This window comes from Peromyscus leucopus, chromosome 22 (genome assembly GCF_004664715.2).
Source record: "Peromyscus leucopus breed LL Stock chromosome 22, UCI_PerLeu_2.1, whole genome shotgun sequence".
Taxonomy (NCBI): domain Eukaryota; kingdom Metazoa; phylum Chordata; class Mammalia; order Rodentia; family Cricetidae; genus Peromyscus; species Peromyscus leucopus.
The window spans coordinates 21,152,794-21,180,000 of record NC_051081.1 but is presented as its reverse complement, the minus strand read 5'-3'; the positions used below and the strand labels follow the sequence as shown (position 1 = coordinate 21,180,000).

General features: G+C 43.8%; 1 protein-coding gene across 2 annotated transcripts in view; it reads right to left on the bottom strand.

The window, feature by feature from the left end:
- Nucleotides 1-27,207, bottom strand: part of Thada (THADA armadillo repeat containing) — a 294,070-nt gene that overhangs the window by 105,474 nt on the left and 161,389 nt on the right. For both annotated transcript variants that reach the window (XM_028892580.2, XM_028892588.2), the window contains exon 29: nucleotides 22,609-22,777. In XM_028892580.2, coding sequence (XP_028748413.1) covers nucleotides 22,609-22,777 — 169 coding nt within the window. The remainder of the gene's footprint in view (nucleotides 1-22,608; nucleotides 22,778-27,207) is intronic.

Genomic DNA, 27,207 nt, shown 5'->3' with positions numbered 1-27,207 from the left:
CAAGCCCACTGTGTGGAAAAGGAAAAGCAGGGGAGAGGAGTTAGGAGGAGGCGAGGGAGGAAGAACGAAGAAAGGAACTCAATCAATTGTAACATAGAGACAAGAAAGAGGGGAATAATAGTGACGCAGAGGAGGACGCTCTCACCTGAATCACAGGACAACTGTCAATTATTTTATGTCTTGTATAGAAAATTCTGTGACTTACACACACACACACACACACACACACACACACACACACACACACACACACAGAGCAAATAAAAATCACCTACATCAAGTCAGCAATGCTCAATATATTTAGTATTATTTCCTCCAACATGCTCTGAATTCTCTGATTATCGAAATTCTCATCTACCCAAAGTGCACAGGAGAGAGGTTCTTGATGCTCTTTCAAAGAACCTGAATTCTGTCCCCAGAACCCATAAGGCAGCTCAGAACGGCGTGTAACTCCATCTCCAAGGGACCTGACACTCTCCCCTGGTCTCTGTAACCACTCACACGGCATGTACTCACACATACACATAAATGATTTTGGGGGGTGGGGCGTTTCAAGAAGGTCTCTCTGTAGCCCTGGCTGTCTTGGAACTTGCTGTGTAGACCAGGCTGGCCTTGAACTTAGGGTTTCACAGGTCTCTGCCTCAAGTGCTATGGTTAAAGCTGTCCACCATCAAGCCCAGCTTAAATATTTCTTTAAAGTGTATAGGTGAGGCCGGGCAGCAGTGGCCCACGCCTTTAATCCCAGTACAAGGGAGGCAGAGTCAGGCAGATCTCTGTGAGTTCGAGGCCAGCCTGGTCTACAGAGCGAGATCCAGGACAGGCACTAAAACTACACAGAGAAACCCTGTCTCGAAAAAACAAAACAAAACAAAACAAAAAAGGTATACAGGTGAAGTATACTGGTTTCCTTTAGGTGATCAATTAACTGGTGCTGTGAGCTTCGACCCCCATTTCGGCTTCTTCACCTGGTGATGACTGTGAAGAAGGACACCTGTAAGGGATCGAGTGTCATGTGATGCTGAGACAGACACGGACGTCTAAGTGGGTGCTGAAGCACAGTCCAGGGCTCTCCAAACCCCACTGCTCTCCTCATTGTCCTGCTATCACCATGAAAGAGAAAGCCCACCCAAAATCTCAGGGAAACGACGGTTAAAAAAAAAAGGTTCACCATTGCACACACCCCTCCTGCCCCTACAAACTTAAAAATATTGACACTTTCCACAGAAAATGTGTTCGACGTGGCTGTGATCTGCATTACATCTGCACATCCAAAGGCTGTGCTGGGCCATCTCTTTTGCTGGGCATGTCACGTGTGCTTTCTCCGTGTGCAGTTCAAAGCCCTCTCCCTCCATTCCTCCTGGTCCCACAACTTCTTCCTTGGGTGCTGAAATCTACTCTCCTCCTCCGCTCAGCATCCAGGCAGCCCTTTCTTCTTCTCCATCCTCTCAACACCCACAGGTCAGAAACCTGTCCACTCAAGCCCTCTCTCCAGCTCCTCTCTATGACAGATGTACCCCTTCTCCACACTAGGTCTTCAGCCCTGGAGAGAAGCAATACCATCAAGATGAGGGTGCCATGAGGTCAAGAGCTTATGTGCACCACTGACCTCCTGGATCCTAGAAGATGTGCGACACACAGTGATGATTATCCCTGCTCTCTGCTCATTTCCACAATTCTTTCTTCATGCTCCTTGATCTTGACCATGAACAACGTGCTATTGAACTGCTTCCTGTACCCTGCCTTGGGTACTCCTGCCAGCTCCCTTTAGACTTGGACACTTTTCCCTGCATCTGCCAAGTGGACACCAGGAGCGATTTCAAAAGCTTCCTCCTCACTCATGGCTCCCTGCCTGCTTTCCACACGAATGATCAGGAACACCCTCCCTAAGGTGGAACAGGTTTGGACGGGAACGTCAGAAATAAAATGAAATCCGGGAAAACTTTTTGTCCATGCAGTTGTTCTAACATGGAAACTGCAGGCTTTCCTCATGGCTCTGTGTGGCCCTTTCATCTCACAGAGACCTTGCCTACTTCTCTGACTTGGCTGCCTCTCTGGACTTAGCACAGGTCTCTTAAATGAAGTTTTGACAGAGTTCCTCATTTCCTCCTCACCTCACCTGTCTCCACACGTGTATGACAAGACTCACTTAAGTTGTCCCTTTAGAAAGTAGAGCCTAGGGTCTGACTTTAGTCTGACACAATCAAAATCTCTGGAAGAGAAACTCTGGGAAACATGGACAGCCTATCAACTCTGCCAGTGTCCTAACATCACAGAGGTCTGACATGTCTTGCCAAATGGCCTCAATTACTTAGGCCACAAAGATTCTACATATTCTAGCTATGCTAAGTCTGGAAGTACAATTAATTTGGACTTAAATAGCATTGCTATTGCAATAACATAATTAATTAATATTAATCAAGTAATTAAATAATAAAGCAATATTGTAATTAAATTACAATTAATTAGACAATCTAATTTTTCTATTGAGAATCTCCTGGTTAAATCCAGTCATGTTTAAAGCCCCCGGAATGACTTTATGCTGCATTATTACCCTACTTGTACTACAGCTGAGCACTATGCATGTCCTGGAACTCACCCCAACCCGACTGACTTGGGGCTGCAGAGGATGCTTAGCAGTTCAGAGCGGCTCTTCCAGAGGACCCAAGTTTGTTTCCAGCACTCACTTTTTGTGGTTCACAATTGGCTATAACTCCAGCTCCAGGGCAACCAATGTACACTTCTGGTCTCTATGGACACACACACACACACACACACACACACACACACACACACACACTCACACTCACACAGACACATATACATAAATAAAAACAAAACTTAAAAAAATCCATTAATGACTGAATTAAATAAAGCACCATCCAATTAAAAGAAAAAAAAACCTGTAAAAATTCAACATTGTGTGTGTGTTGAAGATCTCATCCAATGGCTCTGGAATGCTAAGTAAGTGCTCTCCTGGTGACCAATATCCTTAGCCCTTGGCTCAGTATCCTAAAGTCCCCCTCACAATGAGTTAATGAAAATGAAAATAAAAACTTGGGGCTTGTATGTTGGCCTGAAAGAATGTGACTATTATTTAGGAATCTGGCTAGATTTCTAGAAACTTCTACTTGGTTCAACTGCCTAAATTTCCCAGAACCAACATCCTTTTATCTTTTGTGGACTGTTGTCTGACCCAGTTCTCTCTCACTACCATGCTGGGAAGGGTTCGGAGTTAACGACTGGCACCAGACAATTCAGTACAAAATCCAAGCAGCAGGTGCTTCTAGGCAAGGACACACAGAATGCCCTTCTTAGAAACGGATAGAAGCTTCACATTAAGCACTACAAATGTTCAAGGATGCTTATCTGAAAGTATACCTATTAAAAATATAAAGTCCTTTCTGAATTAAGCTATAAATGAACTAAATGCAATAGAAGAAATTATAGGCCCTTTTCTAAGACATGAAATGTCATCTTTATATAATATCCAAAAACATAAAATTAAACAAGACAAAACAAAACAAAAGCCAGAAGCAAACTCACTGTGGCACGCTGAAAACAAAATTTCAACAGAGGTGTATCACAGCTATGCTTAATGTTACATGTTTTTTCAAATGGATGAAACAAAAGGCTTCAACTGTAAATAATGAATAGTTCCCGTGATGAGATTCACCTCTGAAACTCAGCAGATTGCAAATCAATGCACAGATGAAGTTATTTATCAACTCTGCTTCCCATCAACCTTAGCACGCTGTCAACCAACAATAACCAGTTAATGGTTTCCAGTAATCTTCACTGTGCCATTTAATTGCCAGCACTCAGGCCAAGGTAAACGGGACAGCAACAAAAAAGCTAACATCACCATCAAAGAACAAGATCAATGAACACTCCATCTCTGCTTTGAAGTAGGCGCTGAGAATCATGCCCACACCATATTCCTTTTTAGCCACTGTGACTTCAATTGTGCCAAACAATCTACACAGTGATTTGAAGGTACATTTAAAAAATATACCCTTTGTTTTAAGTCGCCATGTGCTTCGTTCCTTGAGGAAAGCTTTAAATAGCATCCTTCCTATATTATACAAACTAGGTTGCCCCCGAAATCACAGAACACACTAAACTAAACCCTGACCACTGCTCCTAAATAAAGCTTTTTAACACTGAAATATAACTTACCCTCTGTGCAGTGTACACACAGCCTGATGAGTCCCTCTATATACACCTAATTCACAGCTGTATTAACACTACTGACAAGCCCGAAAGCAAGATGATTCTATGACACTTGTTTGAACCTGGCTGAAGAGCAGGAGCTCCACAAGACCATCTGACTTTAACTGGGTCCTGGCCGCTCAGGGCACAGAAGACAGCGGTACTCATGTCTGTCTGTCAAGGAGTCAGCTCTACATCGAAAAAGGTCTAGGAAGAAAGTGTTCTTATAAAACATGAACAAAGAGTGAAAACCCACACTGTGAGTCTTCTGAGACCACTGACTGCCTTCAAGCTTCTTGATTCTTTCGTGAATTCACTCTTGAATATATCAGCTCTTTGACAAACAAAGTAAATTAGTCCTTGGAGGTTTCTCTAATTCTCAAAACTTTACTGTCTATGGACTGAATTACTTGTCTGTTTGCCAAACTTCCAGACACAATTTGGCCACTTAATTGCCAGGGTGTTTGCTATCATTTCCCTTTTCTGGTGTGCCAAGAAATCACTTGCCATTTCCAGGTTGTTTATGTATTAATTTTTCTAGTTGTTTAAGTATCAACCCTGACCCTCCGAGTCAGGGATGGAGCATAAAACCCAAGCCCGACACCTACATACAACTCATCGTTTCCGGATGGTTGAGACAACTGGACATGAAGTGCTGAGTTTTGTCAGCATCCATCCAAACATATCTCCCATCTTCTAGTTGCTTGTTGGTTACCTTCTCACAACGTGAAATCCCTTAAGAGTGCTCAACTAAAAAGTGTGTGTCATCAGTACAAATATCTAAAAAAAAAAACAAGGTCCTAGATATGAAATAGTAGGGAAATAATTTCTAATGCACAGGAACTCTATTCAAATAAGTTCTGAAGGACTTGCTAACTTACTGCTTCATACAGTCAGTAATGAAAACCCAAATAAACCAGGGGGTTGAGGTAGTTCAGTGTTCAAGCACAGGCTTAATATGTGCGATGCTCGATCCCAGTCCCAACCCGAAGGCTTCCAACAGGTAGGGTTTCTTTCTTGAACCTGAGGGTGATCAGAAGAGTCATTTGTAATGAACACCACTGATGAAGGCCAATGTTCATGGAGTCCCAGCACCAGAATCACATACACATGAATTAAACAAAACACCAAAACAAAACCAAATTCCTACAGCAGTAAAACTCAAGTTAACAAGCTCCTCAATTTAGACAACCTTACACTTTCTACTGGGTGATGTGAGGGCTGAAGGGAGCTTACATGGCAAGTTCTGGATTTTCTACCCACGGAATGCTGGCAGCACAGTGGGAAGGCCTAAGTCCCATCCCACCTGGAGCTAAGGCTCACAGGGTGGGTGAGAGCGGCCACAGCTGGAGATTTTGCTCTGCTGTTCTTTAGGAAAGGAAAGAGGCCATCTAAACTGCATTTTGAGGTGTCAGTGATCACCCCAATGTTGCAAAAGAAGAGCATCTAAGCAGCAGCACTTAGTGCTCCACTGTGTTGGCCTGGAAATATCAATATTCCGTGGCTTTTGATCACTCTAAAGCTCTATGCCAGAACTGAGTATTTAAGGTTAAAGGCTATTGGAGTATGGAAAAGAACCATGAGTCTACATTATTTTAAATGCAGTAGACAACATGCAGTTTATTTATTTATTTTTTTCTTTGTGTCTTTCACATCATGCCTCCCAATCCCCAGCCCTATCTCAAAAAACAAAAGGAAGTTTAAGAGAAAAAAAAAAAAAAGGAAGAAGGGGAAAATCTCATCTTGGAAGCTACAGTGTGACAGAGAGTCACTCAGAAAACCCCTTTATTCACACATTTTTACATGCAGGCGTTTATCACAAAGAATCATTGGTCTGGTTCCCATGCTCACAACTTTGGGGCTGGCTCACCCACACCTCCACCAGGGTCAGCTCTAGTGTGCTGCCCAGTCGAGGTGCAGGGTCTGCTCTCCAAGTGACAACATACAGTTTAAATAAGGACTCAAGAATACGAACAAGGGGTTGGAAAGATAGCTTGGAGATTTAGAGCACTTGCTGCTCCTACAGAGGACCTGGTTTTGACTCCCAGTACCTACATGGTGGCTCACATCCACTTAACATCCTCTTCTGATCTTCATAGATACCTGGCATATATGTGGTCCACAGGCATACATACCAGCAAAACATTCATTCACAAAAAATAAATTAACCTTTTAAAAAGTTAAAAATAATATTAAAAAGAAAAAGAACAAAAGCCAAACAGCTTCAGAATTCTTATGAAAATTATGAATTTAAAAAGACTTGAGGTGGCTGGGTAGTGATGTACACCTTTAGTCAGCACTCAGGAGGCAGAGGCAGGTGGATCTCTGTGAGTTTGAGGCCAGCCTGGTCTATATAGTGAGTTCAAGGATAGCCAGGGCTACACAGACAAACACTATCTCAAAAAACAAAACAACAACAACAACAAATAAGAAAAAGACTTGGGGTCTGGGGATATATCTCTCAGTGGCAGAGCGGTGTGCTGTCCTAAAATCCTAAGCCCTGGGTCTGTTCTCTAGGATTGCAATATTTTTCCTGTTCAAGCATTTTTTTCCTAGACCTAAATTACCTAAAGAAAATATTAGTAAACCTAATTCAGCAATTACTTAGAGAAAATAATACAGTAAAAGACATGGTATAATAATTTTTGACTGGCCTTATATTAAATATATAAAGTAATGGGGCTACTAACCTTTTTAAAGCCTAATTTTCATGAAGGTAAAACGCTTCTTCTTTGTAGATGAATATACAATGAACAAGTATAAGATGTTTTGTTGGACTCACTAATTAAGAAGGGAACCAGTAAGATCAGTACAAGGCTGACCTAACACTGGAATGCGGTTCCCCATTATCACTGCAGCGCCGACATGGAAAGCGTGAGGCTGAGAAGGCAGTGGAGGCGCAGCGCTTGTCCACCACACAAAGCCCCAGGTTTGACTCTCGGAATAAGGAGAGAGGAAGAGAGGGAACGACCTCGGTGACTGGAGACAAAGCTCACCATCACTCTCCTTTCCACTTGGTTAGGAGACAACAATCTTACGTGAAATTCTTTCCAAAAGACTGTTCATGTGAAGCACCAGTGAACTACAACAGAATTTTACACAAAGATAGCTTGTAACCATTTTTATTTCCTACACACAAAAACCCCAAAGTGGGCCACTGAGAATCTGTCTCCCAAAGAACAGAACACCTAATATCTGACTTCCTCCTGCTGGGCAGGAAAGCTCTTGAACTTCTGTTTTAGGAAATGGCGGTATCCCTTTAATCCTGTGTACAGAACTGCTGTCCGGGTAAGACAGCAAAGGAAACAGATGAGAACTTGTCCCAGCAACGGCTCCAGAAAGAGGAAGAAAACAAAGCATAAGCAAGCAAACCATTTTGCAAGAGGATTTTGTGAGATCCGTGTCAGTATTCACAACTCAACTCAAAAAACGCCACTCCTGTGCAAGTCACTTCTTCCCTGTGCAAGCCATTACCTCCCTGTGCAAGCCATTACTTCCCTGTGCAAGCCACTACCTCCCTGTGCAAGCCACTACCTCCCTGTGCAAGCCATTACCTCCCTGTGCAAGCCATTACCTCCCTGTGCAAGCCATTACCTCCCTGTGCAAGCCATTACCTCCCTGTGCAAGCCACTACCTCCCTGTGCAAGCCACTCCTGTGCAAGCCACTTCCCTGTGCAAGCCACTTACTTCCCTGTGCAAGCCACCTCCCTGTGCAAGCCACCTCCCTGTGCAAGCCACTTACTTCCCTGTGCAAGCCACTTACTTCCCTGTGCAAGCCACTTACTTCCCTGTGCAAGCCACTTACTTCCCTGTGCAAGCCACTTACTTCCCTGTGCAAGCCACTTCTTCCCTGTGCAAGCCACTTACTTCCCTGTGCAAGCCACCTCCCTGTGCAAGCCACTTCCCTGTGCAAGCCACCTCCCTGTGCAGGGCACTTCTGAGCACACTGGCCCTGAAGCCAGTCCAGCACTGGTGGAGCCCCGGAGCCAACACTTGCAGTACAGTTTGAGGTGCACCTGTAGAAAACAAAACAGCCCTTCTCTGTGTCTGCTGTCTGTCTCTTCACAACCAGAAAACTTTTGCTATGAGGAGACACCACCGAGAGAGCACCTGTCCTCGCCCGCCTCTGTCTTGTGACATTTAAACTATCAGTGCACACACTCTCGGGTGCATAGTCTTGAACTCAGACCCTCCCCAAGCAGCTGAAACAACCCAAGTTTTAAAAAGTATTATCACTTGCTTTTCAAAAATGGTCTCCTTTACACTGTGTGAAGATGTGTCACTGTAACTGGTTTAATAAAGAGCTAAATGGCCAATAGCTAGGCAAGAGGTATAGGCAGGACTTCCGGCAGAGAGTTCTGGGAAGAAGAAAGGCGGAGTGGCCAGCACATGCAGAGGGACAGACATGCAGGAGGAGAGGGAAAATCCATGAGCCACATGGCAACACTGACGAATAGCAATGGGTTAATTTAAGTTATAGAGCTAGTGGGACAAGCCTAAGCTATAGGCCAAGCTTTCACAATGAATAATGAGTCTCCATGTCTTTTTTTTGTGTGTGAGCTGGTGACCCAAAAAGAAAAGTCTCCAGGGACACAAGAACCAACGTGAGCCTACAATGACTGAAGCCAGACCATGTGGGCGACAAAAGAAATGATATAATACTGCATTAAAACCTAATTAAATAATAAATACTGATGAGTCTATACTTACATAAATAAATGGTTGAAAATATTAATGGAGAAGAGACATTTTCCAATTAGAATTACACATTTGTGACCATATCCACCTCTAAGAAACAAAAATGAACTCCTCTTTCTCTACCCCTAAGTATGGGCGCATTTCCTAACATCCTTCTAGTGAGTGGATGAGTCGGGAGGAGAGGGGCTCAACAGTAGGTAAGCTTGGCAAACATCACCTCCAAGCCATGGGGTTAGGTTAACGGCAGCAGTGACAAGCCATGTAGACATGTGTCAGCCTATAATCCTTGAGATATATATATATCTCCCATAAGGCCATCTTTGTTGCCTCCTTCTCAAACCCTAATCCCTAGCTTAGCCACAAAACAAAACACCCCCAAAACCCAAAAAACAAACTCAAGTGGAGGACTTTCTGACCAGCAGTTTATATTAAGGTCATTAAAAACAAGGAAAGCCCTTGAAAAACTGTGACGGGCTAGAGGAGGCTAAGGGATAGGAAAACTAATGTAGTGTGGCCCCTGCGTGGGATTCTGAGACAGAAAGGACAGGAGATAAAGAAGCAGAGGAGGAGACCACTGATGCCAGCTCAGTTCACAGACATTAAGAACACTGCTTAAATTTTCTTAAACAATGCACATTGCTTAAGTGTACAGAACTAAAGAACTACAAAAATGCATGTTGCTTATAGTTTTCAACTCACATTGCTATCAGGCAGGTGAAAGGTAAGAATGTGTAAGCTACCTGTAGCATAGTCTTCAAAATATACAATTCATAAATAATCATATTATCATACCTCAAAAATGGCCTCAATAATCTCAGAAAAAGGAATGTTATCATCAGAGACGTCCTCTGACCATACAGTTAATATCTTAAGAAAAATTAACAATGACGTGTCTATGTAAATGTTTAAACTTCTAAACAAAAGTAGTAATGCATTAAAGAAAAAAAAAAGTCTGAATAGAAAGTCCCAAATATTTAGATCTAGATAGGAATGGAAGTCCACAAAGCAGCAATGTGAGACAGAGTCAAAATGGTATTAAAGGAATGGCCATAAATGTGTATATCAAAAATAAAGATAAAGTATTAATGAAATATTCACCTAACTTAAGAATTTAGTTGAAGAAACCACAGAATGAACTCAGAAAAAGTCTAGAAAGAGAAATAAAGATAAAAATATATATTACTGAACATAAAATAAAATACCACATAGAAATGGCCAAGTACTAAAACTGGTTCTTGGGGAAATCAAACAGACCTAGTGCTTAGCACTAGGTGTTTGGGAGATAACACACAAGGGAAGTGCAACTCTTCTTGGCAGTGCTAGAAGATTCTATGGACATCAGGGACAGCAAATGAACTGGCATGTAAGGCAAACAACAAAGGCATAATCAAGTACTCAGGCTGGCTCAGGGCCAAGCACCTAACTACAGGGTTGGCTCCAGCACAGTGTATTGAAAGGGTCCATGTGGATTAGTACTTTCTTTTTTTTTTTTTTTTTTTTTTAAGACAAATTGCTGCCCAGGCTAGCAGCGAACTCACTTTGTAGCTGAGAATGATCTTGAACTCCTGATCCTCAGACCTCCATTTCTTGAATGCTGAGACACCAGGTAAGCACCACCATTCAGTTTATATGGTGTGAGGGATCAAACTCAGGGCCTGTGTACGCTCGGCAAGCACTCTACAAACTGAGTGACAGTCCCAGTCCTGGCCCAGAACTTTTGTTACTGCAAACAAGCAAGCATGTTCTGGAAATCTTGTGAAAATACAGGCTCTGATTTAAAAGAATTGGAGTGGCCCAGGGGCCTGGACTTCTAATAGTTTCAGTGATGCCCAGCACTGTGGTCATCCAGCAACCCTTGAGAAGTAAGGTTCTCTAGACTGTCCCAGGTGCACAGAAATGACCACAGCAAACTGCTACCTCTACAACAGTCACCGAGGAAAAAAACTTCAGCAATCAAACAAAATTCTGATACGAATTTTAAAAATGACAAGACTCTCTGTGACTAAGCACCTGATACCTAAAATTTAATTCTGAAGTGGACAGACAGCTCAGAATTGTGCGTGTCTATTCATTTGTGTTCATTTCCTTTGGGAGAAGAGTAAAAATTCAGGAAACAATAAACAGAAAAAGGGAGGACAGGGAAGAGCAACAAAGTAAGTTATATACTGATTCACAATAGGCAACTCCCTCACCTTGGAGAGGCTTCTGCAGAGCAGTACCATCTTCCTGTGAGAAGGTACAGGGTCCTGGGTACAGGGAGCATGAGCCTGGGGTGGAAGGGTGCTGCCGCTGACTTTCCTCAGAAATCTACCACCTGTGCCCTTTGGGTTAACAGCTGTGGGTTGTGTTACATCTCTAATTCACTCCAAGTCTCCTTTAAAAACAAGGGCTTGATGTCCAGTGCTAAAGTGTGCAGGCCCCCATGCGTACTCATGCAATCTGCATATTCAATCATGAATTTTAACATAAATTACCATCACGTATCTTTTTCCTCTAAATATCTCTGATCATCAGACTTGATGATGACTTAAATTTTTCTCAAATAAACTGATCAATGAATGCTACTTTCCATTATAAGATCAGTACTGAAAACAATCAATTATTAAGCAGGAAACTGACACTGTATGTCAGAAAGTGTTGTCCAAGAAGAAAGAAAAGGCTATCTGCCATAAGTAGTATAAACTTATTGTCTGTAACCAATAAAGCTTTTTTAATACTTGAACACTGGGGGCGGGGGGTGTCAAACAGCACACAGATGATGTTAATTACACTGACTTCTTGGAAGATTAACAGGTGGTACGATTTTCTGGCACTTAAAAACTTTTCAGAGTCACACACACACACACACACACACACACACACACACACACACCTTAAACGGCAGGAAAACAATTTTAGAGCACTGTGCAGAAACTCAATTCTTCGGCTGTTTCCCTTTCACTAGAAATTTGAGAGGTTTCAAAATCATCCCAAATAAGAACAAGACCAAGAAAACCAGGCACTACCCCTTCATCATGAATGTCGTCTAGTCATAAACCGTCACACACTGCACACATCTAACAGCTGCCAATGTGAGCACGCAACACATCCCATTTCCAAGCCAAAAAAGAAAAAAAAAAAAAGTGGACAGTGAGGCAGGAAGGCATCCATCATTTGGCAAACAAACAAAACCCCCTAAATATTTGCAAGTACACATTTTGAGCTCAATTAGAACCCTATTTACATGAAGTTTTCCAAAAACACGAATTTATCCAAAATAAAAGCTCCATTGTACTATGTCTAGCGCACTTCCCACCATGGGCAGGGTTAGGAACAGAGTCCCAACATGCTAGGCCGGTGCTCACCCACCAAGTCACATGCCCAGGACTGTCCCACTCTTTACACACACACACACACACACACACACACACACACACACACACACACACACACATACACACACACGGATATGCAAAATAATTATCTGACAAATTCTAAAAGAGGTATTAAGAATGTATTTTAAAAGTTTTTTTAATTTTTTATTTATTATTATTATTATTTTTATTCATTTATTATTTTTGGGGGGTTTTTTGAGACAGGGTTCCTCTGTATAGCTTTGCGCCTTTCTTGGATCTTGCTCTATAGACCAGGCTGGCCTTGAACTCACAAAGATCTGCTTGTCTCTGCCTCCTAAGTGCTGGGATTGAAGGCATGCACCACCACCGCCAGGCGTATTTTAAAGGCTTATTTTCATATATCCTAACATTTTTCAAATTATAAATTTATTGGATTTCTGGATATTTACATATATAAGGTCCATATAACATTTAAGAGACCCTTTTAATAAATAAAATTACTATGATTACTATTTCCATCAAGTATTTTTAGCATCATTATCTAGTCTCCTCTTGAGGGTCAAAATCTGGGACTCTAAAGATGGTTTAGTTCAAATTTTGATGTCCTGGCCATGTTTTGAGTAGAACCCTATTCTTAGTGAAAATTTACCCATACAGTTCCCACCTTCTACCCAGGAGAGGCTCAGTGAGACAGACAGTAATCACACCCAGCAACGCATCCAGGTTTCAAGCAGGAGAGAACTCTAACCACATCATTTTCCCAAAGCTCTCCCTGGTACACAGAACCTAGAAATGGACTGAGCTCCCCGAGTCTGAGGAGGGCAAACTTAAGTCTCAGGAAAACACAGTGCAAGTGGGTCAGAGGCAGGCTGGGGAAGGGCTTGAAGTCAAGTCTTAAGAAGCTGGCTTCTGTGTTCACAGCACTGGGCGTGTGGACGGATGGGGCTGGGGGCGGGGCAAGGAGGGAATTCTGGAGCTTCCACCTGACCTCCAGTCTGAGTTCTGAGGTCCCTACTCACTGTCTTTATGCAGAGTTCACCAGCCTGCAGAGCCACAGCCTGTTCCTAGGACAGGAGGGAGGTTTTTCATGGCCATGAGTATTTACGAGAGCTGTATCCCATCTTGTCCCGCAGGATGATAGAAGGAATCCACAGACACCATGGAGCAAAGGTTTTCAACAAAAAGCAGATAACCAGGTAAAGGGGAGAAAACCATGTGCTTTAGATCAGGAAATAAGCTCTATTTCCTTGAATCTTTCTTTAGGCCCATAGACTCACTTTATTGTAAGCCTCTAGGAAAACTGTTCTCAGCCTGTGGGTCATGACCCCTTTGGGGGTCACATATCATATACCTTGCATATTGGATATTTACATTATAATTCATAGCAGTAGCAAAATTACAGCTATGAAGTAGCAATGAAAACAGTTTTATGGTTGGAGGTCACCACAACGAGAAGAACTGTATTAAAGGATTGCAGCATTAGGAAGGTTGAGAACCACTGGTCTAGGGTGACTTCAAAATTAACTCAGTATCCTCAATTACAGTGCTTTTAAAGGCCAATCAATTCCTTAGTAACTGAAATAAAGTGGCTATCCTAAATGAACCCAAGGTTTATAGAACAAGTACACACACTGTGCAATTCCTCAAAATACTACACCAACAAAAGCAATGAGGGATTACTTTTTGCCTGTTAGCTGACATCCTCTAAAAACAAACAACAAATAATAACACTTTTATAGGCTGGGGGAAGCCCTTCCCAAAATCTCCATCATATGATGGGCCCATATACTACGATCTATCTGATAGGAGTCCTAGGAAACGACAGAGCCCACACTCTATACAGTGTGTTGCTTTCTTCTGACAGGTTTTTAAAGTGTACTCAGAATTATCTCAAAACAGTAACAAGGGAACGAGCCAGGAGGGGCTGGAAAGACGAGGATGAAAACGGACTAGAAAAGTACTAGATTATTCTATCTAGGCGGATCCTGTATCTCCTTCCACTTTATGAACTTCACGTTCCCCTGGGGATGGTCAAAGCGCTCTTTGTCTCAGACAGTGTACCAGTGTTCTTTGGCAGACTCACTGAGCTTCTGATGGAGTCTGGGGGAGAGGATGGAATTCCAAACGACCCAGGTGCGCAGGATAACACACTGATGGGCAGGAGCCATGCTGAGGAACCCGAGGGTGGGAGGGCAGTGGCTGACTACAGATCCTCTGTGAAGCACTGTCAAAACTCACAGCTGACATGCTCTCATGCCCACGCTCGGCACACTAACGGGAATCTTCACACTGTCTACTATGATTTCAATATACAACATTAGTTTTCCTAAAACAGCTTTCTAAGCTCATCATCTCTTCTGTCATGTCTAGTCTTTCACATGCTGACCTCTAACTTCCCTCAAATCATAGTCTCCTCAACGCACCCCTGAAACCACCCATTGGCTAAGCACATGGTCCCATGCAAAGCCTTTCTTCTGCTGGGTTATCTCAAGCCCCACTGTCCACGAAGCCTGTGCGCTCACTCCAGTCCAGCCTGGCCTCACCTCAGGTGTGTGACTAGGGCATTCCTTTGGCACACATCATCTGCTGCCACATCTGGGTAGCTGTCTGCAATGTTGACAGTTCATTTTTCAGAGAGGATCGTGAGGTCCCTTCTTGAGGGTGGAGACCATGTTATAAACAAACTTTTCTTGGTGCTCTCCCTGGTACCTGGCACAACTATTTACACTTAAAGACTATTCAATAAATATTCCCTAAATAAAAGCAGGGACATTCTCCAGTTCACTCTACATCTGTCTCACAGGCCCAGGTACAGAAAGTACATGAAAAGGCTACACTGGAGGACAGAGGAAGTGATGTAACAGTTACTGTTCTCTTTTCTGGAACAGACTCACAGTGCTCCTAGAAGAACAGAGCTTCAGAGAGGCTCCATGAATCCAGAGCATGGGGCTTCACTTGAGGGGCTTCTAAACTGTGGCATCCTTCCTACCCTTGTTCATCCACCACGTCCACTCTGTTGGCCCTTCTCCGTGGAAAAGACAGTCTCAGGCACACATCTGGCAAACCTACTTAGGAATCTCTGTGAGCAGTGCAGTTTGAGGAGAAACAGTGTTTACTTTCTAGCCCCTCCAGTCTCAAACATCATCATGCCAACAACGACTGTTCTGACCCTTTTTTAAAGCTGCCGTCTGTCTGCCTTCTGCTCCTGCTCACTCGGACTCCTCTGGTCTATCTGACCTTTTTGGCCACAACAATTAAAAGCTTCCAAGAAACTACATAATTTACCTACTATATTGACTATAAATTGTAGTGAGTATAATGTTATTATTTATTATTGTCTCTCCCTCCAAGTTCCCTGCTTTAAGAATATTAGCTCCACGAAAGCTGATCTTTTTGTGTTTGTTGGATTTTGAGACAGGGCCTTATGTAGCCCTCCTGTCTCTAGCTTCTGTGTGCTGGGATTAGGGATTTAGTTAGTGCTGGGGATTGAATCCAAGTGCTCTAGGAAATCACTCTGTCAACTTAGCCACATCACCATCCCTGAGAGCTCATGTTCCTGAACAAGGATCCTTCTTTCTCTGACGTATTCCATGTACCTACTTGAGACAAAGCTGGTGTTAATCAATAGCACTGAACCACCCAACAGCCGATGTCAATTTCCCATGGTGGGACCATGAAGGCCCCACAGTGACTCATTTTTCTCTGAAAATATCCTTTTCCTCATCCACAGACGTAGTGCACTATAATACAGTATAATATGACAATGATAATATATATAACATGTACACATATATAAAACAGTATAACAGAGTGTAATGCATATAGCATATTACAGTCTAATACCGTAAGCTAAGAGCACAGCTCAAAAGCTTCATGGGAGCCTAGAACTGAACTCCTGATCTACTTGCTACCATTTATACTTGTATAAGTTTGGGAACATCTCAGTCTTTTACCCTCATTTTTTTTCTCATCAGCAGGACAGGAATTATACACACCTTCGAGAAGGACCTCCGTAGGAACTCAGTAAGTGGTAAACCATCCATCCAATAGACATATCACACAAAGCAAACAGGGAACACATAGGTACACTCTCTCCATTCTAATCCCAAATAGTAACAAATACCTGGGGAAACATGAAGTAACGTCCTGTAAATTCAACATACCCTTGACTTACATCCGGCCTTCCTTCAGAGCATTACAAAGCCACAGGAGGGCACTGCTCGGGGAACAACGACCATGTATGACAGCCAGTGCTCTGGACCTGGGAGCTGCCTGTCATACATGGCAGCTGGGAGATCGTTCCCAACAGGTGGAGAAGGCTCTGGAAGTAACACTCATCAAATAAAACCTTTCCCATGTTTATAAGGAAAGGATTAATTTATCCCTGAAAGTAGTATTTTAATTAAAAATGACTTTTCTGGGTTTATATCCAGAAAGCAATGTATTGCCAAAGGTAAGTTTGGTCCAGGGCTTCCTTTAACTTTTTAAAAAGAGCCCAGTACCATTCAGTGCTTTTCACATCAAAGCAACAGACAATAATTGTTCTTTTGCCCCCAGGTTTAAACAGATGCTGCCATCCTGCTGCAGGTGACCTCTGGAGTTTCCAGCCTTCTGCTACACTCCCGCCCTCTGCGAACTATAGGTTCAGCAGAGCCCGTGACCCCCATGGCACATAGGCAGAGCTCTGCAGAGCCCGTGCTGGACTGGGAAGGTCTCTGCCACCTTAGCTGTGCTCCTTTCACAGGTGCTCAGAGAGAAGAACCAACTGAGCACCAGTCACAAATGTGTTTGCAGTGCAGTCGGACTCAGTCTGGAAACAAAGCGCACAGACAAGCAATCCATCTACAACTTACAACATCAGCATCATTTCATGCTTTTGTTTTTCCATCTGAAATTGTATTTTCTGAGCATAAAATAAACAATGGACACAGGTCACCAAATGGGATCCATCAAGTACTATTCCATTTCTGGACAACTTGAACATTTTAGGTTTCACAATTTTGTGCTGTTGAGAAACATGGAAAAGCTATTAAAATTCTTAAAGTCCAGACTGTCTATTACGGGTATACTTTTAAAAGATGGACATAACTCTTAAATGATACTTAAGTATAAATACTGCTGCAACAGTATTAGTGAAGGCAGTCTCTACTCTGACCTTCTACTCCCTTCTGTTGCTTGGCTCTGGGAAAGCACTGAGGGATGCGCGTGCGACCCCTCCCCCTCCACAGCAGCTGCTAATTCACACACCTAGCTAAACTGGTCCCCAGCACTTCCTCCGAGTTCCCGCCTGTCTTTGAGGGAAGTCATTCCAAGATCACCCCTGCTTCAGTTCTCAGCTGTCTGTCAGTCCTGCTCTGCTGCTCCCATCTGTGTGCAGAGCCTGACTCGAGCAGAAAGGGCCTCATTTACGTCTTCCTCACGTCCACAGCCCTGTCTGTCTGTCTGTCTTCCACCTCAGCTTCACTCACTCCTCTGTCCCTGCCCACAAGGAGCTCACTGAGCTCCCCACATTGGGAGGGAAGTGCCCCAGGGGCAAACTCCTCCTCCTCCTCCTCCCAGCACCTCAGGCAGGTAGGCACTTTTTGCTGGGTTTCTTTATTGACTCACTCTTCAGCACTCTTCACAACTTCCTGGTGGCCCCACCCTTCCCTAGATCCATCACTCCTCCTGCTGCTCAAGTCCAAGGTTTAGGGATGCCAGAGGGTGTGGCTGCTGTGACTTAGTACAGTCTGGGAGAATCCTGTCCTTCCAGTTTCAGGTAGAAAACCAAAGAGAAAAAGGAAGGGAAGGAGGAAAGAGACAATGCATCCTTTCCATTGTATCTTCTCTGGGATTTAATACTTCCCTGACAAGCTCTGAAACACAGGTGGTCTCACTTTGCTTCCAGTGTTGAGGAGTCACAACACCCCGAATTTAAGGAGACCAACCAGCTGGTAAACCAGATAAAACCAGAAAAGAGATGGGGTCGTGGTTTAACGTCCTAGTCATGAGAAGCTGTCACTCTTACCAACTCTCAGGCAGGAAGCCCGTTATAAAGAGAATGTGGGCTTTAGAGTGAGGTACATCTCTACTGCTGACTGACTACCTGTGGCTCTGTACAACAAAGTCACCCACTCTGGGTTATGTCAACTGGGCGGGAGGGAGCGACTGGGGAGGGAGGAAATGAAGGGACACCTGTCTGGCTACTCTGTGGGCTTGCTAAGAGTATGAATAAAATCACCAATGGTCTAAATGTTACTTTCATGGTAAACTAAGCTGTCCACCTAGGCCATCCGAAGCCCATCCCTGGTTAGTATGTTGTACCACACAAGTAGACAGTGAGCTCCACAGACAGAAAAAGAGGACCTTTTCTATCTCAGAATTCTCAAAATGGAGAAATCAAGTCTCCAAATTGGAGAGGAAGATAAAACAGTTGGGTGTTTGACATGTTCTGTTGGTGAATCAGAAAGAAATGTGTGGGCTTCAATTAGTAGGAAATGAAGCTTGTACTCTGACACCAAGGGATGTGTGGCACTTGAGTGATTATGTAGATGGAAGAAAAACCTTGTCTAGGATATTCAGATAATTACACCAATGGTCTTCTCACCCTCCAACAAGCTCCATTACGTAGCCTGTCTACTTACAAAGGAACTCTACAACATCAAGAGCAAGGCTCATCTTTTCTATTACACCATCAGAAGCCTGACCAAAAGACACGGTGGGCGAACAAACCTGAGGCTCTCCCCTCAGAGGCTGTAGACTTCTCTGTGGAACACCAAAATGTTAGCCAAGTACACAAGAATCAGAACAAGCCTTTCCTCAGGGGTGCTGGCCAAACGCAGTCTTAACAAGAGGGCTTTCTGAACGGCACTGCAGCTTCTCAGGGCTGCTGAGTAACCTAGCAACAACACTGAGTTCCTAGCATGAAGAATCCTGGCAATAAAAACAGACAGTTAATTCTCCTTAAAAGACGGGGGCCTGCCGGTGCTGCTCCAAATGAGGTAACGTCCATGGCTCTTATCGGGCTTCCTTTATCGAGATGTAATGTCACTTCCCCTGGGCTCTCTGGGACCTGCTCTCTGCTCTCACCTCTCCTAACAGGCGGGCACCATTTCCTTCCACGTCAGCACCGCCATTATGGACCTCTGGTTTTGAAATGAACCCACATGTTCTTATTCTGCATGCCCTATAATCTGAGTCTTTCCCAGTCTCAAAACCTCAGGCATCAGCACATTTTTGTTTTTAAGGTATACTGAAGAAATACTCTGGGGTTTTGATATGACTATGTAAACATCTTCAAAGAAGTCAAAATGTATAATTCAAGAAAACATTCTGTAAAGACTTTGTTTTCTGATTACAAAATGATTTCCTGCTCTTGAAAAACTAACAGTTTGGTATTTACTTAGCTGGCTCCGAAAGTCCCATGGAGAGTATCACTCCTCTTAGTCCCTAACATCTCTCTTCTAAGTGCAAGTATTTGCTGGTTCCAAAGACAGCTTTTTCTGTGGAGAAGAACCGACAAGCTGAAGCTTCCTCTCCGACTTAACCCTTAGATGTTCTCCCTGCAGACACACTAACAGTCCAGACAGACCAGACTACTGCACACACCTCTGACTTCTTTCCAGCCAGAGTGAACACCCTTGACAAACAAACACAGGAATCTGTTAGACCAGCACAGTAAATGCCCAGCATCCAACTGCGACTCCTCACCTCCACCCCCATTAAGCCTTCATCAACACTTAGGTACAACCCCAGAATTGGGGCTTTTTGTCTTTCCACAGAGTTCCACATGCTAGTCAACAAAGTAAACCTGAGAACACGGAAGGTGGCCCACATGCCGAGGGGGAGGTCATGTCTGGTTGCTGGGCAGACTGGTGTAACAGACAGGGACTGCGATGGAGGAGGAGGAGGAGGAGGAGGAGGAGGAGGAGGAGGAGGAGGAGGAGGAGGAGGCGGCATCTAGTTAAGAGGCCCACCCGTAGGTGGAGAAGAAAGGAGAAGCGGCTCCACCCACTCGGCAGCCTACGCTCAACCTCTGACGCTTCGGCCTTCTGTCTGAATGTGTACACTCTCAAGATTGTTTTGCTACTTTTCTTGTCACTCGTCTGTTTCCTTTGAACAGAAGCAGAGTTGGGGGCCAAGAGATCCAACTTGTCTGACTAAGCCAATGATGATCTCTGGGCCTCTAGGGCCTGTCTGCAAGGTTAAGATAACCTGTGCCTCTCTTTAACACAGGAACGAAGTGAGGACCCAGAAGCTGTCAGCTTTTGTTAGAAGAATCACATGGGACTGGAGAGATGGTTGCATGGGTAAAAGTGCTGCCATACAAACGTGAGGACCTGCTTTGAACACCCAGTCCCAGGGTAGAATCCAGAGGTATAGCCCGTGGGGACAAAGAATAACCCTGCAAGCCTGTGGACCACTACCCCGGTACACAAACAAGAAAACCAAGAGATCCTTCTCAAACAAGGAAGAAGGTGAGGACTGACATCCTGACATCCGAGGCTGTCCTGACTGCCACCTGGGTGCTGTGGCATGCACTCCTGCCCTCAAACACTTCTCCCTTCCTAACAAAGAAACCACAGAAACCTCTAATGTATACAATGTGGAGCAGATGATCGGAGGTGCATTTTGAGACTCTGTGTGTGTGTGTGCGTATCCTCTACTTTTCTTTATTATGTGCTGGTGAGTTTGCCAGGGTCTACAAGGGATGAAAGGATGCCTTCCCTGGTGGCGATAAAGGAGTATGTGCTTTGGGTTCCTATGTCTTGATATTACCTCAGATTATTGTTGAATCCAACACTGAGAGCTAACGCCAGCTTGGGCCCTCTTTGACATCCAGTGTGTTTTGTCCTGAGAACCACGGAAGTGGAGTTCCTGTCTGGTCCAGAGCTGCAGTCCCAGGACTGCTGCCTTCTTGTCTACGTTACTCTACGATGTTCTCTCTGCACAAGAGACTCCTTCACCATGGCTGACTGACTGCTTTCAACCTCCATCTAACTGCCACCTGCTCTGAGATGCTTGCCCTGATTTCTCCAATTCAAGTCCCATGGCCCTGCCACATGTCACCCAACACTTAACATGCTACATTGGGACTGCCTGTTTCTGCTCTTTATGCTGTCCAGGCCAGGAAGGACTTAAGTCACTGTTCTATGATACAACAGTACATAGTAGGCATTCAGTAAAATCTTTGCCAAATATATAAACAACCAAGGAACAAAGACAGAAACGCAGACCTACCTTTCATTTCCTCTACGGGGAATTAGTTTTCACCATAGGGCAAGCTCATTAAAACTGTGGTAATAACTATCTGTGTGTCAACTATGGACCAGGTACATGAGCACTTTATGTGCACTAACTGATTCAGTCTTTGATTTCAAAACTGAAGATGCAGAAGGACAGGTAGTGACGGGTGGCAACCTGATGCAGAACCAGGCAGTTCATCTCTGGAGACCACAATGTGAAGCATTTCACACCCTGCCTCCCACATCAGCAGGGTAGACTACAGGGTTAGAATATGCCCTGGGAGCTCAAGGCCGACTCCCACTCTGCTTATAATCTAGTAACATGACCTGAATTTAAATCCATCCCCATTCATGCCCAGGTGAGCATCCACAACAGCCATGTGAATAGATTTTACCAACACTACCCGTTCCCAGGTTAGGGTTTTAAAAGGAAAATTTCAATGAGTTCTCATCCATTTGTTGCACATAAGTAAAAAGAACAACAAACTTCTATATTTACTTAAAACAAGAGCCAGCAAGATGGCCTGGTTTTCCACTGCTGTGATAGAATAGCTTGGCCAAGGCCGCTTACAGAAGATCTGTTTGGGCTAACAGTTCCAGAGGTAGGAGACCTTGGTGGCAGAGCGAAGGCATGGAGGCAGGAGCAGGGAGCTGAGGACTGACATCTTGAACCACAAGCAGGAAGCAGAGAAGCGAACTAGAAACGGTGCAAGTCTCCACGCGCTCAAAGCCTGCCGTCAGTGACCCACTCCCTCCAACAGGACTACAACCCCTAATACTTCCCAAACAGTGCCACCAGCTGAGGACCAGGCATTCTAATACCCAAGACTCTGGGGGACATTCTCATTCAAACCATCAAAGCCTGAACAAGGAATGGCCCAGCGTGTTCTGTACCTGATGGAAAAGCATGTTGAAGAATTTAATGCACAGGATAATCTGTCAAATCAGTGTATACTGATTCATACTTGAGGTGTATGAAATCCTATTTGGGAGACAGCTGGTAATTAGGAAGTAGAAATAAGCAAGTTCTACAGATAAACTTAAAAGTCTGTGTATCAAGTCTTCACCTGCTAAGAATACATGAGAACTCAAAGTGCATCTTGTGGTGTTCTATGAAAGTCACACAGAACCACGCTACTTACTTGTAGAAGTGTCCCATGAATATGGTTTTGTCGGAAGCACTGGTCAGTGCTGTTGGGGAGCGAGTCTAGCAGAGCACGGAGGGTGCTGGGTATTTGGTCTATCGTAATGAAGGGGACCAGTGCACGAGCTGCCATTTCACGGGAGCGGTAGATAGGTGAGCGACCACACCTGGGGAGAAATAAAAACAACATCATTAATGCTTGTTTCAACATCTGTATCTTTGTATATGTTTATTATTTACAGGATCAGTACCTCGTTTCAAATGACTGTTCTTATTCTTTCCTTATTCAAATGATGTTTTTCTTTGTATCTGTGTTAGTTTCATAGATTACATTACTTTTGTTAAAAAAATAACACTGGCATATATAATCCTATCACGGGAGGAGAAGATACTAAACAGTGATAGCAGAAAAATGGCTAATTCCTCAATGATGAACAAACATGACCTGGATACCTGTGAAGAGCAGAAAGTACTGTGGTAAACGCCATCAACAGCAAGACTATCTCTGAGCAGTCTGTAAGCTGGCTGGAAAGATGAGATGTACATTTGAAATGATGAGCAAAGCTAAGGCAGTACAGGGAAAATGATAAACAAGTGATCTTGATGTTACAAGCAATGAGAAGAGAAAGGCCGAGTCAGGAGGTATGGTTCTAGTTGGCCAAGAAACACAAAGGCTGTCCTGGCCAAGAACAGCAGCATCTAAAGCACGGTAGAAGTGCTCAAGGGACAGGTGGGTGTGTCTGGATGGCTTCGGTGCTGACCAGGACCGGGACATTAAGGCTAAAGAACTGATGGGCTGAGCACGGCGAGGAGCATCACAAATGGCAGGCAAGAGAGATGAAGTTCCTGTGAAGAGGGCAAGACACGAACCCCAAAGCTCCAAATCCTCACCTCCAAAGAATGGGAATAAAAGCAAAGGACAGCCATGGACAAGTGGTATTTTGTGATGCTAACAGAGCACTGGAAAGGGAGGGCATCTAAGGGCCTTTTAACCTTGTAAACACTCAGCTCCTGAGAAGCCACAACCACTTCGGTGAGTGGGACTGTGAAGCTGAAAGCTTTCAAAGACACAATACAGACTGCAAGAGAAGTCCTATATGGTAAAGTTTCAGCTTAGTAAGTACTTTGTCAGAATTCTCTCGACTTCATAATATTTCACCCACTTACAAAAGTAACCCAATTTCAGAGCTGTCTTAGATGCCAAGGCAAAAAGATCAGAAGAGAGTAGGTTCTACTTGGCAAAGAGATGGTCTCTTAATCTTCCCCCAAAGCAAAAAGTGTTATAAGGATCTGCATATGGTCTATTGGGGCCATGACCATGGAGGTGTAGGATGCGGGGGGCAGAGTCATAGGAAGAAATGTCTCTAATATTTCTGAAGTACCACTAAAGTGTAACTTAATATGAGAATAAAAACAGGTAGTATTTCTGGGACCAGAGAGAGAGCTCACTAAGGCACTTGGTACACAGGCCTGGTGACCTGAGTTTGATCCCTGGAACTCATGTAGAGAGAACCAATTCCACCAAGCTGTCCTCTAACTCACAGACACATACACCATTGCCCACACATGTGCGCGCAAGCATGCCTGCACGCGCGCACGCGCGAACACACACACACACACACACACACACACACACACACACACGCGCGCGCGCGCGCGCAATGCCATTCTGTATAAACAAAATGACTTAAAATTTCATCATGGGTGTACTGGGACCCAGGACGATGAAGGAGGAGAGGAAGAGTAGTGAGGAGTGACAGACACAGTGGCCCTCAGTGCCTGAGACAGAATGGAGAGATGCCATCAGGTGGTATAGAACGGAAGATGGCCAAGGCTACAGCATGCAGCCAGTGAATGCCTTCTGGACTTTAACTAGGCTCTGACAACTCACCCATTTTCTCACTTATTTTTCCTTTAAAACGATTAAATGTTTAATCTGTAATTGGCAAATACTGTAAAATGTTTGTTTTGGCCCATGGGGGCAGAAAACTTCATTCAACAAAGAAAAGAAAATATTCTGAAAATGCTTTGCAATCTAATTAGCAAATGATTTCACTGTGCACAGCCAATTTCTGAAGCTTTCCAGTCTGTCCCTACCCAGCCCCAACTCACACTATGTGGTATAGTGTTTTATGTTACCAAAGGGCTCTTGTATATAAATGTTTCCTTTCAAATACAAAAAACTCCAACATGGTTTAGATATTTAGTTTTCAATTAGCAGCAACCTTACACTAAAGAATGGCCTGCCTTCTGCTCCTGACCTTTTGCAAATGGTGATTTCCCAAAGGAATCTGGCATCTATACAGGGCAAAGAATGGAAAGTGGGAAAAGTTCCAGAATGTTCTGCTTTTCATACCCCACTTTAGGTACTTACTAAACCCATAAAAGCAGGTTAACAAGCAAAACTAAAACTATTCTCAGAGAGTAACAAGTGTTTCCTGGGCATGCTAATGCCTGCTTTTAACCCCAACAATCTGGAAGGAAGAGGCAGGTGGATCACTATGTAGAGACAGCCTGGTCTACACAGCAAGTTCCAAGGCTTGATTCCTGAGATTTGCATGGTAGAAGGAGAGAACCAACTCCCACAACTTGTCCTCTGACTTCCACACATGTGCTGAGGCATGCATATGTGTACCCAAACCCCCTACACCACATATAAAATAAATAAATGTAATTTAAAAATTTCTAAGGCAATACAATTCATAAAGATGGCAATCTGTAAAGTAAAATTTAATTAAATGACATTCATCATAAAGCAATAACCAATGTAATTTCACACTCTTTTAGTGGAGAGTGTATAAGCAGCAAGTTAGATTACAGTTAGATTCACACATATGTACCTCTGAGTACACACACACACACACACACACACACACACACACACACACAAATACACACTTGCAGGTTTGTTTTGACAATTGTTGGGGACAAGGAACAAAATATGCTAAGAAAATTTAGAACCTAGGGGGGCTATTAAGATAGAAAATCACACAGGTGGGTTTTCATTCTGCTTTGAACACTAAATTTTGTGACTCAGATACTGCCCCTCACTAAGCCTGCTCATGAATGCCAGGCAACTGTGGTCTGCTTTCCATCCAGCTTGGCTATATGCTCTTGGGAAATGGTACCCACTAGTGACTGAGACAAATTAACTGAGATTGATACACCAAAATCTTATGAAGAAAACACTGACACTAATAAGCCACAATAGAACATTAGAGAACTGTAATGTGACCACTTGGGACCAGGCCAACATAGGCCCCAGCTTGGGCCTTAGAAGATGTGTGACTCTGTGGTCCTCGATTCTAGTGCTCACTTAACCAGTCCTACCCAGCCTCACATGCCCCAGGCTGCTAATCTAAGTTAAAATGGAGCAGCATATCTCTACAGCAGCACCCAGCCACATCATGTAGCAAGGACAAAGGCCCACAGAGGTAATGGTGATGGCTGCTGACATGCATATCATTCCTTTCAGTGCTGGGCAACGAAGTGAACGAGTTTCCCAAAAATAAGACTAGAAGGCAGCCGGGCAGTGGTGTCACACGCCTTTAATCCCAGCACTCGGGAGGCAGAGCCAGGCGGATCTCTGTGAGTTCGAGGCCAGCCTGGGCTACCAAGTGAGCTCCAGGAAAGGCGCAAAACTACACAGAGAAACCCTGTCTCGAAAAAACCAAAAAAAAAAAAAAAAAAAAAAAAACAAAGACTAGAAGGCAAATGGTGTGATAGCTACATCCAAAAAGCTCTTGGAACAGTACACTTTCATTATTTCTTCAATAATGAAGGGATGCATGGCTTTTAAATGTTAATCCTCAATTCCTTGCTTTTATCAAAACACATACGAAATACAATCTTCATATTTCATCTGAAATTTCATTTAAATAGTTCATCGTCTTTTTTTGCCAATAATAAATGCAATTTGAAACAAAATTATTGAGATTCTAACCAAGTGTTTTAGACAGCTAGGAAGGAGATTTTTCTCTGGCATACTGAAAAACAGTCTCCTTTAATAATAACTTTCCCAGCTTAGGAGGAAGGCTCTACAGCGATGTCCACACAAAGACACCGGAAACTCCAGACTAGAGACTTTAGGAAAAGAACTAATTTCAGTTCTTACCAAAAATAAAAATGAAGTGCTATAAATATATAAAGATCTACCAGGAATCATTTCCCCCGTCAGTCCTGGGAGCTTCTCTCCAGACTGGAGCAAGGATCTGCACCTTGGTCTGGAGACTCCACCCACACAACAGCTGGAAGAGCATTTCCAGATCTACATTGGAGGCTCACAGGCTGGAGTGAGCTCTGCAGGACTCTCTGCTCTGTCTCTACAGGGACTAGAAGGGTGCCCCCAGACTCTTTGGTGGTGGTTCTGAATACAGCACCTGGGCTCAGGGTGTCTCCCTTTCTTGCAGGCAGTGGACAGGTGTGGAAGTCAACAGAACAGGCTGCCTCTCCTTTCGCTGTGTTCCTGCCGCAAGTTCAAGTTCTCAAAGTGATTAACATATTTGGCTCACACCATCAATCTTTAAGAGTGGTTCCGTGATTGATTGATTGATCCATTAAAGAAACTATAGAAAGGCACTAAGAGTTCACCCTCTTC